The 17,612-nt window shown below is 43.8% G+C and overlaps 1 protein-coding gene across 2 annotated transcripts in view; it reads left to right on the forward strand.

Annotated features, from left to right (window-relative positions):
• Nucleotides 1–17,612, forward strand: part of rerea (arginine-glutamic acid dipeptide (RE) repeats a) — a 101,763-nt gene that overhangs the window by 46,137 nt on the left and 38,014 nt on the right. For both annotated transcript variants that reach the window (XM_089012354.1, XM_089012346.1), the window contains exons 4-5: nucleotides 14,669–14,774; nucleotides 16,624–16,720. In XM_089012354.1, the coding sequence (XP_088868480.1) occupies nucleotides 14,669–14,774; nucleotides 16,624–16,720 (203 nt within the window). The remainder of the gene's footprint in view (nucleotides 1–14,668; nucleotides 14,775–16,623; nucleotides 16,721–17,612) is intronic.

Below are 17,612 nucleotides of genomic sequence, written 5' to 3' on the forward strand. Positions count from 1 at the left end.
CCACGACTCCATTTCCCCCTGTAGAAGAAGTAGTATGTAACCTCTTCTACTGTAGTGCCTTATATTGTGGTTTGCCTTATATTTGGAAAACTTTTATATATTTAAATATTATATTTGGATTTTTTTTTCATTCATTGAAGGTGCACCTTATATATGAAAAAGGCTTGAAAATAAACCATTATTCAGTGACACCTGTCACATTGAAGTGGGGGCACTTGAATACAATTTTCAAATGTACCCATTGTGGGACTATTAAAGGCTTTCTGAATCTGATTCATTCATTGGGGGTGCGCCTTATACACCGGAATATACGGTAGTTGTATGTTTCCAAAGTGCTGCTAGCGAGGATTATATTCTGTTTTCTTTGGTAACATCCATAGTTTCTTGCACGCTAGCTGAATGACGCACAGCTTTTTTTCGTTTAATTGTCGGATAATAGCATTTAAATCACTGCTTTGAGGAAGTAACACTGCATGCAATAAAAGTGTTAATTGAACAGCAAAAGGTACTGGAGGGAAAAAAATTGCTTGACTCGCTTTTCTTGGGCTTTCGTTATCTCAAGCACTTACACCCCTGGCCCAATTTAACATTAAATCTAATGACAGAGGCGTGGGTTTACCCTGAAGAGAATAGAACTAATAATCCTGCTTGAATTGTGGATGTGTGTCAGGATATAGCAGCAGCCGGCCATAATTAGGAGCAAACTGTTTGCCGCTCTGCTAAAATGCCATCTAAATGCCAAACGGGGGTCAGCGTGTAGATTATATATTGAATGTGACTGTTACACTCTTTGCTCTATTGGCGGTGGGGTGGGGGTCTTGAAAAAGACAATCTTGCCTACACTGCAATTGTAAATTCATCAGCTCAAACTGGGTGTCGTCATTTTAGGGGGGGGTTGTGACTTCATCTTGGGACATTCATGAGCGTGATTGAATGTCCACCAGTGTGATTAAAACACTAATTAAACATCATGAGTAGAAATGGTGTTACACAATGCGAAATGTATGCCAAAACAACAGCCCCCTCTACCCTTTATTTTCCCCTCCTCCCCCCATTTCTGGTAAATCGTTTATTTAGCTACGCAATAGGCTGCTGGCACAGATTAGGTCAGTCAAGCGTGGCAAATCTCTTTCAATAGTGCTCAGTTTACACAAACCATAATAATCCTTTGTCTATCTTTTGCCGTTATGCTCGTGGAATTCGCTCGCTTGCTTCCTTGACTGGAGAACACGGACGGACAGGATGCTTGGTTTGAGCTGGTTGGTGAGCACAGCACCGCAGACCCATATAAGGAGCGTGGATCTGCTCAGCGCGGCTCTGTACAGAATCACAAGGTGTCTAAAGCCCACCCGTCAAGTCCAACCACAGCCATCTTTAGCACAATTTTTATTCCCCACACTCCCCCCCCCCCCAAAAAAAAAAAAACGTACATGAGCACACATGTCGATGTGCCTTGCTAACAGCCTATGCTGGCCATATTTGCAAGAGTAATGCTAAGCTTGAAATCACCGCTTACCTCCAATGAAAAGAAACTGTGTTTTCACAGACTGCCGCAACAGCCACTTAGCTTCATAGCCGCCAGAGTGTGTCTGTGCGTGTGTGTGTGTGTGTGTGTGTGTGTGTGTGTGTGTGTGTGTGTGTGTGTGTGTGTGTGTGTGTGTGTGTGTGTGTGTGTGTGTATACGTGTGCCTGAGACATGGGTGTTTGTGTATGCGTGAGCTGTGTGTGTAATCACTCCACGCCGGCGGCCTCAGAGGGAGAGGTGGAATCAATGCAGCGGGTTATGAAGAGAGGAGAGAGAAGAAAGGGGGAGCAAGGGGGATGAGGGAGGAGGTTGATCAATATCAGAGCAGCAGGGTGGGGTAATATCCACTTCATGCAGGGACGGGGGGAGGGGGGGTGGTGGGGGTACTCATGAGGACACCAGAAGGGGTGTGTGGAGGTGGGGGTATGGTAAACGTATGCAAATCTCTGTGGCGCCGGTATAAACAAGAGGCTTTGTGTCAATCACCAGCTGAAGCGGCACATTTTGAGCATTCTCCTCCATTCCAGCGCCGTGGGAGGATCCCAGGGTTTGTTTGTTTGGTTGCCGCTCCCCCACATTGGTCGCGCCATGCTACGGGGGCGTGGATGGACCGCAGTAATGTATGGGCTGCTAAGGCAATGATACCCACTGTTCGGGAGAGCTGCCTCGCTATTGGATAGCGACACTGTTAGTCAAATTTCTCTTCACAGCCAAACGACGCAACGTCAAATCACCTTATCGGCCAGTAGCCAAGGAGAGCGTCTGTGGGAGGGTGGTATCTAAGTTCACATACATGACATATCTCGCAGCTCTTGCTTCATCCGGTTCGTGTTTGGTTTTAGTGGTTGCTTTGACAGGATTGTGTGCAATTCTGTCTACCTGATACAGTGACCCGTGTCGCCTTTCAAAGCTGGGAGGCAGGATGTGAGGGAGAACAGCTCAGTGCTTTAAACCGACGCTTCCTTTGCGGCGGTTTGGAAGCCTCCCCTATAAAAAGCGCGTGCATCATCCACTTGTGTGGCGTGATGCTGTTTTTTTGGGAGGGGTTTGGGGGGGTTCCTCATTGTAATGGCCTCAATGTGTTTCGGACTTTTATTTTGTTTTCCTGCCTCAAGCGCGCTTTCATAGCTAATTACACTGACCCGGCCGGCCACTTGTACACCACACAACACCGACGTGGTTGAAGTCGTAGACATAAAGAAAACACCATCGCAGGGACACCTCTGACCTCTCTTCCCTATTCTTTGCTTGTCTTTTGTTGTCACTGCGGCTAAACAGCCGTCCTCTCTTTCCCCGGATAGAGTGAGCTGAAGCGAGTAATTCCACCATTGACAGTAAAATGCCTCCTCGAACCAGACAAAACAAATGCAGCCTTCGTCACTCTGTACGAGAGATTCAAATATGCCTTTTGATTTACACACACTTGCTGTGTTGTCTGGGTCAGTGTGTGTGTGTGAGAGTGTGACAATAAAGCCTATTTATATCCTTTTTTTGACAGAACTATGTTGGTTATTGTTCTCTCAATGTATGCTGTATCCCCTCTCGATAAGTGCACACCTCCTCTTTTTGTTTATATATATGCCTATGATATCCATGAACGTTATTACACTGTTATTACGTTGTTATTACACATCAATATGTGCATTTTCCCTTGATCTCTCGCGTCCATTTAAAGTGTCTTCCATGTTGAAGTCACAATTATGCGAAATGAGTCCAAAAGGCACAGATGTATAACAGCTATCATTCTTCCTTGCATGTGACTCTTGGAATACAAACTAAACAGAAAATGAGATCATTTATAGCGGCTCTTCTGGTCACTTGGTGTATTTTTAACGTTGCGCCCATAACGATGTGACAAGAAGGCAACTGTTTTTTGTCAGTCTAGACTGAGAGTCATGTGTTTCACATCCTTTGAGCACTGGCCATGCCTTGTTATTGCAGCTGGGTCGTCGACAATAAATCTCTTGTTGCAGCACGGCAGGAGGCTGCTCCATGCTTTGTGTATGTGTGTAAAGGGGGGGGGGGGGGGAGATAGAGGGGGTTCCGTGAGTTGTTTTCACGCGACTCGTCAGTTATTCATTTGCCCTAAGTAGCTGTTTGATTTTGTATGCCACAGCTGTAGGGACGTAGCGTTGAGTACAAACACATGCACATATTTACCGAATTTGCATCTGCGCTGATGTTATCATTGCATGCGGGTTGGTCATTTGCATGCACCTATTTGCATATTGTACAAAGCGACTGTGCATAGCGGGTCACCTACTCCTCAGTGCTTAGCGGTGCCGTATTCACGATAATGACCGGTGTCATCGCCAGAGACTGAATGATAGGCAAGGTCACCTTCAGATCCACATTCAGGGAGGGAGGCAGAGCGATGGATAGCTACAGATGCCGAATAAAACAATACAATTGTTCATGCTTGAGCCGTTCTAAGCTAGCCGTTGGACCTGTTTCAGCTTTTAGAACAGATTTTTTTTTTTTGCATGCCTCTCACTTCATTAACTCTCAGCCATGTGTCACCGTTCTCCTGGGCGTTTTTGTTACTACGCAAACATCTTTGAATGTTTGTCTCTGAGCATGCATGCGGAAATGACTGCTGCCGTGGCACATATTAAATGAATGACATATTCATATCAGCTCCATGTGCACACGCAGGGAAGCCTTCCACCTCTTCTCAGAACTCAGATCCGAGGATGTGCGCACAATTTGGGATGGTCCAAATTGATTTGGAACTGAATGATGATTGATTGTGTCTTGGGGGAATTGAGGCAGGCAACGTGGGCAAGAAGTCATTGAGCTACTTACTTGTCGGACTATAAACCACACCCCGCCCCTCTGGTACTTCGACTTCATGCTGCCAATGAAATCAACGAGTGTGTCATTAGATCCGAACACGTCACAGTGGCACAATGAAATGATCTGACTCCGCCCCCATACTGAATATTCATATGTCATTTGCATGGTTCGGTGGGGGGGGGCTTGAATGATGAAATCTTTTACCAAATATGGATACGTGTGAAGAGAAAAGTGTAAGAATAACGCTTACAAGAGCAACAATTGCTGATGCTTGCCAATTGATGCTGATAGTGTGGAACAGTGTGTGTGTGTGTGGGGGGGGGGGGGGTGAAAATCCACTGCGACCGATGGGATTCGTTGCAGCATGATGAAGAGGACAAATCAAGCCTATCTGCAAATTTGCCTCATGATAAAAGTGACACTGATGGTGATCATTTGGAATGTCATCAATCAATCAATGACATCATTGAACGGCTCTCCAAAATAAGACATTACAGCAAGCATAGGTCCGTGCTGCCATTGTTAATAATATAAGGTTTCTGTGTATATAGATAGAGATATATATTTTTTTCCTGTGTCTGAAATGTTTATCTGTGTTTTTAGTAGGCATTTATGGTTGAAAATGTTGACCCTCCCCCACCCCAAATGAGTTTTTCTCTATGGCTTTGGTGGGCCGTCTGGTCATTACCCTCAATGATGACACACTTACTCAATATGTTGAAATATTTATTTTTCTGATCGTCTTGATGATTGGTGACAAAGCCTGACTGGTTGATGGTTGTTTTTATATCTGGAGGTGTCATTTCCTCCTCCCCCCCCCCAAAAAAATAAAAATAAAAATAAAAACTATATATGTATATATGTATATATATATATATATTAGCATATTAGCATCTAAGCCACACGTCCACTTGATGTGATTCTTTTTACATGCAGCTAGTTTCTCTGCTTTTTGGTCTGAAACTAGTGTTTTGTTTTGTTTTTGGTGGGGAATGGGGGGGGGGGGGTGAAACAGACCCCCGTTCGACTGCTAATTACCCAAGACAGGAGAAAGGTCAAAACTGGCAAGAGAAAATAACAGAAGTAAGAGTCTCTGTGTTTCTTTTGTTGAAAGATCAGTCAAAATTCTGTCAAACTGCTGTCAAATTTGGCAATTCTCCTTTGAAAAGGACTGGCAGTGAATGAATAAAGGAAGCCAAGTCAATTGCCAATCACAACTCCGGATATTAAAACACATTTATTTGCAATGATTATGTTCCTGCCAGCAAGATGCAAACAATATTTGTGCGGTGTCTGCAATGTTGTTGACATCCCCCCGGTATTGCTCGAATCATTTGCAATTTGCACTTTTGTTCATGCCGGCAAGCGACATTAAGGGTGAAACGTTAGTGCAGCGTGTGTGTTTATAGCATTCATTGTTCATGCTCGTATGTGTGTGCGTGCGCTAAATCGTTTCGGGGCGGTGTCAATTAGCGCAAGCTTCGGCAAGCTTTCTCATTTCCTGTCTTCCGTTACTGCACACAGTCAGCCCACAACTCCTTCTCTGCCATGCTTTGCCCAGGAGGCTAAACGCGCACATGTGCGTGCATGTTCACACACATACACACACCCAAGGTTTGGATTAGTCATCCGGGCAAGTGTCCATTATGTCCACACACATCGACACAAAGCCTGATATTCATATCCTCCTGACGTGATGCTCTGCCCTCCCCCTCCTCATTTGTCCAGACGGTCCAGTACAAGTGAGATGTCTCATTAGCTTTTCAGGCTATGCCATTATGGTAATTAGGGAATGCTGAAACAATGGATTTCAGGAAAATGCCTTCCCAAGCAAAACAGGTTGAGGCACTTGACACAACGTAACATCCAGCAGAAATGTGGTCTATCTTTTATTCAATATATCGGAGCTTGAAATGGGTGCAACTGTACAAAATACAATACAGTGATACCTTGGCTTACGAACTTAATTGTTTCCCAGACAGAGTGTCTAAGGCCAAAAGTGTGTATCCCAAAATTTAATTTTCCATAGGAAACCATTAAAATGAGAATAATCCGTTCCCAGGTCTCCATAAAATATAATTTTTAAGCCTTAAAACTACACACAATATACTTTATTCTATGTATAATCAATGTGCTATTGTATTGTAATGGAAGAAATACACTGCACTGTATAATAAAGTCATTTTAATTTCCTTTGTGATGGTCGTTGAATGCTTGATGGAATGGAGTGGCAGGTCGGAGAGAATGACAGTGTGTAAGGCGAAAAGTGTGTAGCCCAAAAACTATATATATATATATATATATATATATATATATATATATATATATATATACACATATGGGGAGTGTATATATATATATATATATATATATATATATATATATATATATATATATATATATATATATATATATATATATATATATATATACACTGGGGAGTGTAGGGGGGTTCCTTTCTGAGTTATTGCCTTGAGACCCAGCAAGTCTCTGGTCCAAATTAAAGATCCCAGGCTCCACACACGCACAAACACACACACACATACACACACACACACACACACACACACACACACACACACACACACACACACACACACACACACACACACACACACACACACACACACACAAGAAAGGCAGGTATCAAAGCTAGTTGGCTTTGAAGCATCTAAATGAAAGGCTGTAGGCAGAAATGACAATGTTTTCTGGCAGGCTGTAACTCTGTCTCGTTGAGCGTTAGGGCTTGAAAAATAAAGTCAGTATTATGATCTGAACAGCAGATATGAGCTCCACTAACTGCCTCCATCTGTCCTCACACAGCCAGCGTTTGAAGTCTCACTTGGATCTGCATTCTAGTCAATAGCCTTGTTCTTTTTTTGTGTGCGTGTCGACTAAATCAATCCTCAGTTCTTTGTATTGCTCTTCTGAAGATAATCATCATTATGAGTGATTGTGTTGTTGTTTTTATCCTACCGCGCTTTGCGTCGAATACATTTTTTCTTCAGTCAAAGACAAATATTTATGTTGGGCTCAAGGTTAGTGTTCTCTGTCCGTTCTCACCCCCGGTGCTCAGTGGGTGCAGGCTCGTATGGTCAACATCATGCGTTTTCTTATTATTTCTGCCATGCATATAGTCTTTGCCTCTGGGGCTTTTTGGAACATTTAAAATTGAGTGGGCCTACCTAGAAAGCCCCCACGCCCCACCCTTTTTTTAAACTCATACTTCTACGGACAGTATTTGGACTGATTCTTGCTCTGTTCGCAACACATGTGCTCATTGTTGAAATTCTATACAAATCAATATGTATTGTATAGAAACCTCAAAATCCCAAATTGCATTACACTTGGTTGCCGTTTTATTGATTGTTTTATTGATGGTTCGTGAAAATTGTTTTCCCCTCTCTTGTTTTCATCGTATCGTATGATATTGTTTGCTGCTGCTAGCAGCGGTTTTATCCCCGTTGTGCTCTTCTTTACAAGATCTATTTTTAGAAACCTGGAATGATGGGTAGGTAGTCAAGCGTTCACACACATTTTATGCGGCGACGAATGCTCAACGTAATAACCTTACCTAGTCAAAATTGCAGATTGTTTTTACAGTGCAGGATGCGGCATCACCGGTTGACGGCGGCGTTTTTCTAAAGCTCCAAATTCCAAACTTATCAAGGTCTACCCTGGCTTACCAAACTGAACTCAACAATACCATTTGGCAGAAAGGAGGATTATGCATCCAATCAGATTAGCGCGTGATTTCATTTGTTTGCTGCTCACTGCCTTGAGGCAGCATGGCTTCGAGGGATTGTTATGATATTGTATATTATGAAGAAGAGGGAAAAAGAGAATGCGCTTCAGCCATTTTCGTCTGTGTAAGCTCTCAGTCGTACAGAAATGGTCCATTGATGAAAATGTTTCTCCAGCCGTCATCTGTACTTCTTTGAATGTGTCGGACGTTTCGTTTCTTATCCAAGAAGCTTCGTCAGCAAACTAAAGTCTTACTGGTAGTTTCGGCCCTATATATATCCCTACTGTCCAGACGTGACAGTAGGGGTATGTATAGGACCGAAACTGCCAGTGTCCAGACGTGACAGTAGGGGTATATATAGGACTGAAACTACCAGTAAGACTTCGGTTTGCTGACGAAGCTTCTTGGATAAGGAGCGAAACGTCCGGCACCTTCAAAAAAGTACAGATGACGGCTGAAGAAACCTTTTCATCCATTCAGCCATTTTCATTCAGTTTATACTTGAAGGTTTGAGTATACATCCGTTTATGGATGTATGTTAAGCAGATGTTTCTTCCTGTTCCTTCAAATGTTTTGGTGTGTAAGGCAGACATGGCCAATGGCTTTAAAAAAAAGAAGCAGCAGAAGGGAGAGCAAAATTTACCACCTTTGAAGCGTTCATCTAATATGGAGCTACGCTGACAGATGGGCCCGGTGTGTTCAAAGCAGAGATCACCGCATTCGATATTCAAACAGGTCAAGCCAAAGGGATGCGGAGGGAGAGGCGCCCCTGTGTAGGCTCGGAGCAAAGGTTCTGTCAGAACCACCACCACAGCTGGGACTTGCCCCCTCTCTTCCAACACACACACACACACACTTATTCCTCCTCCACGTCCTGCTCATCATAATCATCTTTCCTTTCCACACACATGGCCTCTATTTGCTCTCTTTCCTGAACGGGCAAAGCAGACTGTGCACAGTTCCCCTTCCACAATATTGTAATCCATGTTTGTTTAGTGTTTATTAAATGTACTGAAGACAGGAACGCTTGAGGGGTCCAGTAGTCCTTCCTTCATCCCAGTGGCCGCTGTAAAGCCCGTACAGAGTGAATTGGGGGAGGGGCTGGGGTGCAGAGTGGAATTCTGCTGCCGCTTCCTCTCACAGCCTGATTTAGAGGTGCTGTCTTTTACCTCTGACACACGGTTTCAGCCTGCTTTAGTCGACCGCGGGGCTGGGAGAAGAAAAGTGATGCTTATCCTGAAAGCCTGTGATTTGTGTGTGCATGAATGTGTGTGTGTGTGTGTGTATGTGTTCGCTCATTGCAAGCCGGCGTTTCTTGCTAACCCCCTTTCTCTTTGTCAGTCGTCGTGATGTTGAAGATTACATGAGCACAGCAGATCTCGTCTATCCCACCAGTTTATATTCACACACACACACACACACACACACGGCGAAATAGTTGTTTGGGAGTGTGTGTCATCCAGATGGAAGCGTTTACTGAGTGTCGGTGTGTTTGGCACATCTCTCCAGCTCGCAAAAAAAGAAGGAGTAAATTAGTGGAGAGCAAGATGAAAACGCAAGAGAGGAAGGTGCAAATGCTTTCCAACCAGGCTCCCGTCATATTTGTCTTGCATACGTGTGTTGTTCCACGTGCACGTGCGGATCCTCCCAACCAGCTCATCCTTCCTCACCCCCAACTTCACTAATCTTATCATGTTAGAATGGAAGATTAGTCCTACCAGATTTCATCTCTGCTTCCAAATGCTACAATCAGTCTTTTGTTCTTCGGTCGTGCACACCCCCCACCCCACCCCACCGCCTTTGCGGCTGGGGCGGTGAAACACTTCTCCCCCATGTACCCGCCCCCAAGAGCTTGTCCTCTGTGCCATTTTGAGCCTTTGCCTGTCAATGTCACACTGCTACCAGCACTGATTGACTATGCTCGGGCCCACCCCTGCCCTCTGGGACGGGGGGAGGGGGTTACTAAGCTGTTAGCACAACAGCGCCTGCTAGCCAAGCCAAAGCGCTCGACATTCCTTGCTAGCACCGCGCGACTGCTGTCCGTTTGTCTGCATTTCTTGCACACCCGTCTTTCCTTCCTTCCAGCTCCTGAAGGAAGTCATAGATCCTGCTTGCTGATGTCACCAGAGGGGGCGACGGCAGGGGGCTAGGGGGTCGCTAACAGAGTTAGCAGAGGAAGAAGAGAGTGTTTGAAAAGCAGAGAAAATAAACAGAGGTTTCCTGTTAATGAGGTGCACCGGGGGCCTGGCGTGTGGGAGCAAGAGGGGTCTGGTTTAGTTTAAAAGCAAAGCGCTTGTGTTACAGTGTGCGGTAGGAAAGGAGAGCATGAGGTTTGCGGCACGCTGTTTGTCATAATATTCTCTGAAGTTGTTGCCGTTCGCTTACTCAGCAATAACTTTATTGGAAAGGCCGCGGTGAACAGATGTGAGATAAAGACCAACGTGGACTGGTATGAGGCTCGCCATTCGCTTCGCGTTGAAAAGAATTGTTTTATCTCATTCACTGCCAGACAATGTGCAAAAATGTGTCTACCCAAGTGCCAGGGTTTTTGTCATTTGTACGGAAATTGCAGAATCCACAGAATATTGAGTTTTAGGACTACATAACGTCTAATCCACTGGTGAAAAGGAGGCTTTTGTCCTCTCCTCTTTCATCTAGAACTGCTTCATGTAATAAAGTCTTTGTCTTGGACTCAAACATCATAGAGTACATGGAGAAAATCGTTAAGATTGCACAACTGTCCATGTTTTCATGTCTTGTTATGTTTATTACAGTAAAGTCTCGTTATATCGATATCGGTTATATCGATAGTACTGCTTATTACGATACTATTTCTATGAACGCAAGGAGAAAATTTACATGCCGCAGGGTCGGATATATCGATAGTCAGGTTATATCTATATTTTTTCCGACTCCCGAGAATATCGATATAACGAGACTTTACTGTATTTTGCTTTGTGTTGACTATTATGTGAAGCGCTTTGTTACAGCTGCAGCTGTTGTGCAAACACTATATAAATTTGGATTTATTGTATTGTATTGTATAGTGTAGTCTGTCTATATAAACACTCACATTAGTGGAGTGAAGTTGTGTTACTTCCGGGTTGAGTGAACGCTGGCGCGAATGGCTGCTGCTGCTCACCCGCAGAAAACAAAAAACGATTCTTATCCCGTGACTGTAAAGTGTTCTTGAGAGTTTTGAAAGGCACTAAAATAAAAAAGTCTTATTATTATAAACAGTCATGGGTCTGGAGGTATCGGAGCTTGAAATGGGAGCTTCTGCACAAAACACAATACATACATATTGATTTAAAGGACAACCGACACCACTTTTTTGTTTCCTAACTGACAGAAAAAATGCTTTATAGCATCTAAAATACCCAAAACACGCAGGATGATATTTTTAGTCAAATGCAAAACACCAATAAAAATGACTTAAAGTGTCCAAAAACTACTATAAATTAAACCCGGAAGTGGCCAGTTTCAGAAGGTCCCGCCCCCTTGTTCGTGATGTCACGCCAAGACATCTTGCCTTGCTCGAGAATCAAAACAATGGCTTCAGATTCGGAGAAGATGCTTTCTTGTTACTCATTCAGTTATGAATATGATTCATATAGTTGTAAAGAGGAAAGCATAAATGTTTGCAATCGATTAAAGAAGTTCTTCTGGGTCATTTTGATGCGTAGCGTCCCAGAAAATGCAGAAGATGGCGCCCGAGCTCCGTTGGAAATGGGCTGATTTGTCTCCTGGGAACTTTTGTCAGCGTCCTTTCTTCTTTCTCGGTCAAGGGCGTTCCTTCCGCGACGTCAGGAATCGTCACCAACTCAAAAACAAGACTTCCTGAATATTCAGCGTCAGTCTTAAAAAGTAAAATATAGCTATCTGCAGTGGAATCTTTGTAAAATACGCTCAGTAGAAGTCATTTGAAGCGATTTTACAAATTATGGACACAACTTGTCTGTTTTAAATAGCGCTTTAACAACAGGTGAAGCTGTAACAAAGTGCTAACATGGACAAAAGGCAAAGGCTGCCCCGTCGTGGAAGGGTAATAACATTGCCAGAGGTCTGACCAGCGCTTTATCGGCACCCAAGCAAGAAAAAAAAAACTTGAACAAATTCGGGAATGGCGCTCCACGTCACACTTTACAATTCCCAAATAAATTCGGGAATGGCAGCAAATGAGTTAATTGCAACCTGTCTGAATGGAAAGATGGAATTAATCCTCCATTCACACCCCCATTACAATTTACTCCCTTAAATGAACACACATTTACGTTCTTTCTTCCGTCTTACGCTTTTCATTGTGACGTGCGTGCACGGCGGCCCCAGCTGTAGAGGTGACTGCACACCCATGCAGTCACACAAAGAGAAGCGCTCACCCATGATGCATTCAAGGGGCCAGGCGGCCAAAGCCAGCGAGAAGGAGAATTAACTAACTGGCATAATGTTCTTTTGCTTGCTTTTTAGAAAGCAGATGAAAAGCCACCATTGGTTTCTTTATTCATAAAGATATTTGCTTTGGAGGGATATTTTCTAAAGTATTTCTAGTGTAACTGTTGCGGGCCTCTTCTTTTTCTTGGGTTTCTGAGTGGGGCCAGGAATGCCACAGGCCAAGCTGAGATAGTGAGACGGTGGGCGGGATAGTGGGGGTGACGGGGTTATTCACCGCCATTGTGTTCAAGCCCCAAAGCATGACTCTCAGATTTATATCTCCATGCTCAATGAAGGGCTTGCCTTGTCCTCTTGAGACTTTCGGCAAAGCACAGGGACACTTGTATTTATAAGTCTGACCAAACGAGAGACCCCCCCCCCCCACCCTTCCCCCCTACCTTAATCCAAACCCACTCTTTTTTTAAAACCTTTTTCATTTCTGCCTCTCAGCACTGGCTTTGCCTTTTAGCCCGTATGCTTATGAGGAGCATTCCCGGGGTTTGGGGGCTCAGAAGGAAGCAGGGCAGGGTTGTGTTTCGCCTCTGGCGGGACGAACCGAGATGGCCGGCGTTTTATTTTACACACAGTCAACGAGCAAGATCTGCGCGCTGTCGTTTTGTCATTTTGTTAGTTTTCACTGATGGCTTTCATCAAAATCCAGTTCAATCTAAGCAATCCTTTTATAGCCACTCTTCGTTGTTCAACAACCCCCTTTGATTTACTTTCCACATTTTTTTACAGCAGTCATAATTGAAAGCTATGCCTCTCCCCCACATCTACCGTACTCCATATGTGGCACTCTGTCTTCCTTTCCGTCGCTCTGTGAATTCTGTGCAAGAGGGCTTAACGCCACTTTGAGCTTCCAAGCGGCAATATGCTCTGTGGAGCAGGATCTATTTTGGATATGATGTCGCAAAAAGAAACATTTTATGTAATCAAATGAGTGTTTTTTTATCAACATGAAGCTTTTTGTTTGCCTATCCACAGGTGCTACAACATCCTTTTTTTTTCAGGCAGCACACTTGTATCATTTCTTCTTTAAGCCTTAATTATGTATTCGCACTGGAAAACTACTTGCTTCACTGTCTTAAAAGCAATCATGCCTATGAAAGTCGAAAGACACTGAGGCGGTTGGGGAAACTTGACATGGGGGAGGAAGGCCATGGCGTCACCGCACTGATTTCTTCACGCTCTGCTGAGGTTCTGTCTCAGTCCATTAGCGTAGCTCTCTGTCGACTCCAAGTGTGTGTGTGTGTGTGGTTATGTGTGAATACTGACCGTCACCCCAGAGGAGTCAATGCAGCTGACTTGAGTGCATACCAGCTGCCGTTTAACACGTCCACGCTCACTTCCTCCAATCGTATTCAAGGTTGAGGGGAAGAAAATGGAGTGGAGCACTGGAATGAGAACGATTAAACGGGGGAAGGAGGGATTTGGAGGCGAATGGGAAAAGCAGAGGTGGGCTTGAGAATGATTTGCTCAGCTCAGCCTCTTCCCCAGTGAAATAACGGAACAATGTACTCGAAATATCTTAACTCTGACCTCATGTTTCCCTCCATACAAATTGGATAAGACAGAAAAGGGACGTACATTTCACTTCTTTCTTTCTTTCTTTTTTTCCATCCTGATAGTGGTGGTTAATACACACAAGATAGTGTCCTAGCCCAGCAGTGTCTATAAATGTTCCATGAAACGACAGTGACGCTCAGTTGAGTTTATGGGAAAGCACAAAAAAAATGATAACATTAAATGAAAACAGTATTTTACTCTTTTCATGCCTCGCCTCAATTTCTCCCCACCCTCCTTTTTCTTTGACTGGCCATCGACGTGAGACTTCCTTATCACTGCTGTGCCTCCACCTGGTGGCCATCTAAGAAATTACAAGCCTTTCCAGAAATGCACTTGATAACAAAACCAGTAGATGGCCGTCTTTTGAGCATCCGTGCTTCGATTTTCTGCAAAAATGATGTGGAAATAGCTCATTTGAATCACAACCTGGTTAATTGGGCGTAAAACGAACCTCACGCGGTTCTGACAATAACTTCCCACATCCTATCTTTGCTGTAGTCAAGCTTGAAATGACTCACATATCCCTTTGTAGTTCATTTGTTGACAAGGGGGCTAGTTTGCGACGGTGTGATCAAACTCAACGTCATTTCTCTGTATTGCAGAGTAAACGGGACCATCTGCTGATGAATGTGAAATGGTACTACCGCCAATCAGAAGTGCCCGACTCTGTCTACCAGCACCTGGTGCAGGATCGCAACAATGAGAACGGTGAGCTTGTGTACTGTGACACACATATCTTTCCTTTGCACACGCACACACACACACACACACACACACACACACACACACACGCACTTCTGTTCTCCAGATGTGTAATAAGGGCTACAAGAAGGGGATGTGGCTTGTATTTCAAATGGAAAGCATGGTTTAGTGTCCTGGGCAGAGGAGCGAAATCACTGGTGCTCCATCCACTGTTCCCTTGGTAACGCTCCCTCAGGCCACACAGCAGTGCTGTCAAGTGTTAATAACCTGCAGTGCCATGTGGCCCTTGAGCATACACAGTCTCAACAACGGCCGTTACTCTCCCCATGATCGACTTCACCGGGGAGTAAACACAATCCCTGTTTTCTACATCCTCAACAAAATGGGGGGTAAGGGTGGACCAACTGATGCACACATAAACAATTTCATATACAAACATGAGCTGGAAAACAAAACAATCATTTTTTTAATGGTTGCTCCTTGAGTGAAAAGAGTACCGTATTTTCCGGTGTATAATATATAAAAACATATAAGGCACATTACATTATAAGGCGCTACAGTAGAGGCTGGGGCTACGCGCGACTTCTTCTCCAGGGGGAAATGAGGTCGGTAGCTGCTGACCGGAGTTGCGAGACCTATTGTGGCTCAATGTTACTTCACATATAAGGCACACCTGCGTATAAGGCGGCCGGGTCATCTTTTCAAGAAAATCAAGGCTTTTGGGTGCGCCTTATACACTGGAAAATACTGTATTTTTTAAAATAATACATGTGAATATGTTGGTATCACCTCTTTTTGTATTTACTTTTTATTTTTATATTTTATTTATTTGTTTGTTTGTTTACTCGTCTATTCATGTATCTGTTTATGTTTTTATTTAGCGATTTGTTTATTTATTTACGCCCCAATTCATAGTCATTCTCATCTATTTTTTTTAAATACAGTAAAGTCTCGTTATATCGATATCGGATATATCGATAGTCCCGGTTATATCGATACTATTTCTATGCACGCACGGAGAAAATTACACGCAAACAGGGTCGGATATATCGATAGTCCCGGTTATATCGATATTTTTTCGGACTCCCTTGAATATCGATATAACGAGACTTTACTGTACTTGTCGACATTACATTTCAAGTGCTTCTTTAAACTCCTTTTCAAAACAATAAGGAGCTAATGTGTGCACCTTTTCACAAGCTGCTCACCTGTTGACAAATCCTGTTAGCGAGCGGCGCCCCGATGACAGCACTCCTCTCAGTTTACCTCCCAGTATGCAAATGCCTCTAAATATATACACCGTACCAGCGGGGGCCTGGAATCCGAGGTCAAATGCATAAACAAACAGTGACAACTAAACAAGGGTCAGAAGCAAGGCTTTTAGTTCACGCCATCCGTTTTAGGAACTGAGCGCAGCATATTTTTGATTTGTCTTACCGTAGGGTAAAAAGTGTCAGTGTGGTGCGATGCCGTCCGCAGCGCGTCCTTGCAACAGGGACTCTGTATTATGAGGATTAATGTCACAAGGTCGTACTACAGTGGTCTCAGCATATCACAACAAATCAGCTCGTTCATCAAAGTGCCATTTCATTCTCTGCGCTGCTGAGATGCTCCCGCCACCCCACCCCCTTCTTCTCCAAGGGTCATTGAAGTCGAAGACATGATGTCCTCCCCTCAGGGGGAACACATTTTATTGGCTTTGCTCATTTATAGGGCATATTATTGACCTCTCCGAATGTATTTATGACTCACGACATAAAGAGTGACTGTCCTGATATGATGAGTTAAACACATGGCTTTTTTTTTGGTCACTCCATGCTTAGCAGATAACACGCTCCATTCGTTTCTTTCCCAGACTCCGGCCGTGAGCTGGTTATCACAGACCCAGTGGTCAGGAGTCGAGAGCTCTTCATCTCTGACTATGTGGACACGTATCATGCTGCTGCTCTCAGGTATGCGCAAATGATCTCATATCTCAATATGGCTGCAGCATTCTCGTACGTACTCAATGTTATCTATCCCAAAAAAAATGCAAGTGCTGCAACTGCAATTCCAAACAAAGGGTGGATATCATTTTGGACCCAATATGACCACAGTATACGATTGAACTCCGAAGATAAACCGGAAATCTGTTCCGAGATTGTGAAATGACTGCACGGAATAATGTGATTTAAAGGACAACCGACGTCTCCGGACAAGTTGTGTCCATAATTTGTAAAATGGCTTCAAATGACTTCTCCTGAGCGTAGTTTACAAAGATTCCACCGCATATAGCTATATTTTACGTTTTAAGACTCGCGCCGAATATTCCGGAAGTCTTGTTTGTGAGTTGGTAACGAATCCTCACCCTACGTCACTGAAGGAACGCCCCTGACAAAAAAAAAGGACACATTGTAATAGTCCTTCCATCGCGTCAATGCATTTGGCTGTACTTGGCTGGTCTGAAAACTTCGTGTAGCACCACAAAAGAGGCAGAACGACACATCACTCATTGCGGCGCTCCGTGTCTTTCCCAAAAAAATAGTTTGTATGCCAAGATTATATTCTCGCGAATTTAACGTTCGTAAGGCGAAAAGTTCGTTAGCTAAAGCGTATCACTGTATTGTATATACAGTAAAGTCTCGTTATATCGATACCGGATATATCGATAGTCCCGGTTATTTCGATATTTTTTCGGACTCCCTTGAATATCGATATAACGAGACTTTACTGTATATTTATGTTCGTTCTGCCCGGTCATCCAAAACCACGAATTTTAGGAAAAATTAGCTACGCCTTGTCCAACATGGCGCACCCTTTTATTTAGCTTGTACAACAGGGCTTCAGATAAATGGGATGGAATTC

Source organism: Hippocampus bargibanti, linkage group LG01 (genome assembly GCF_051943395.1).
Source record: "Hippocampus bargibanti isolate YZ-2025 linkage group LG01, ASM5194339v1, whole genome shotgun sequence".
Lineage (NCBI taxonomy): Eukaryota > Metazoa > Chordata > Actinopteri > Syngnathiformes > Syngnathidae > Hippocampus > Hippocampus bargibanti.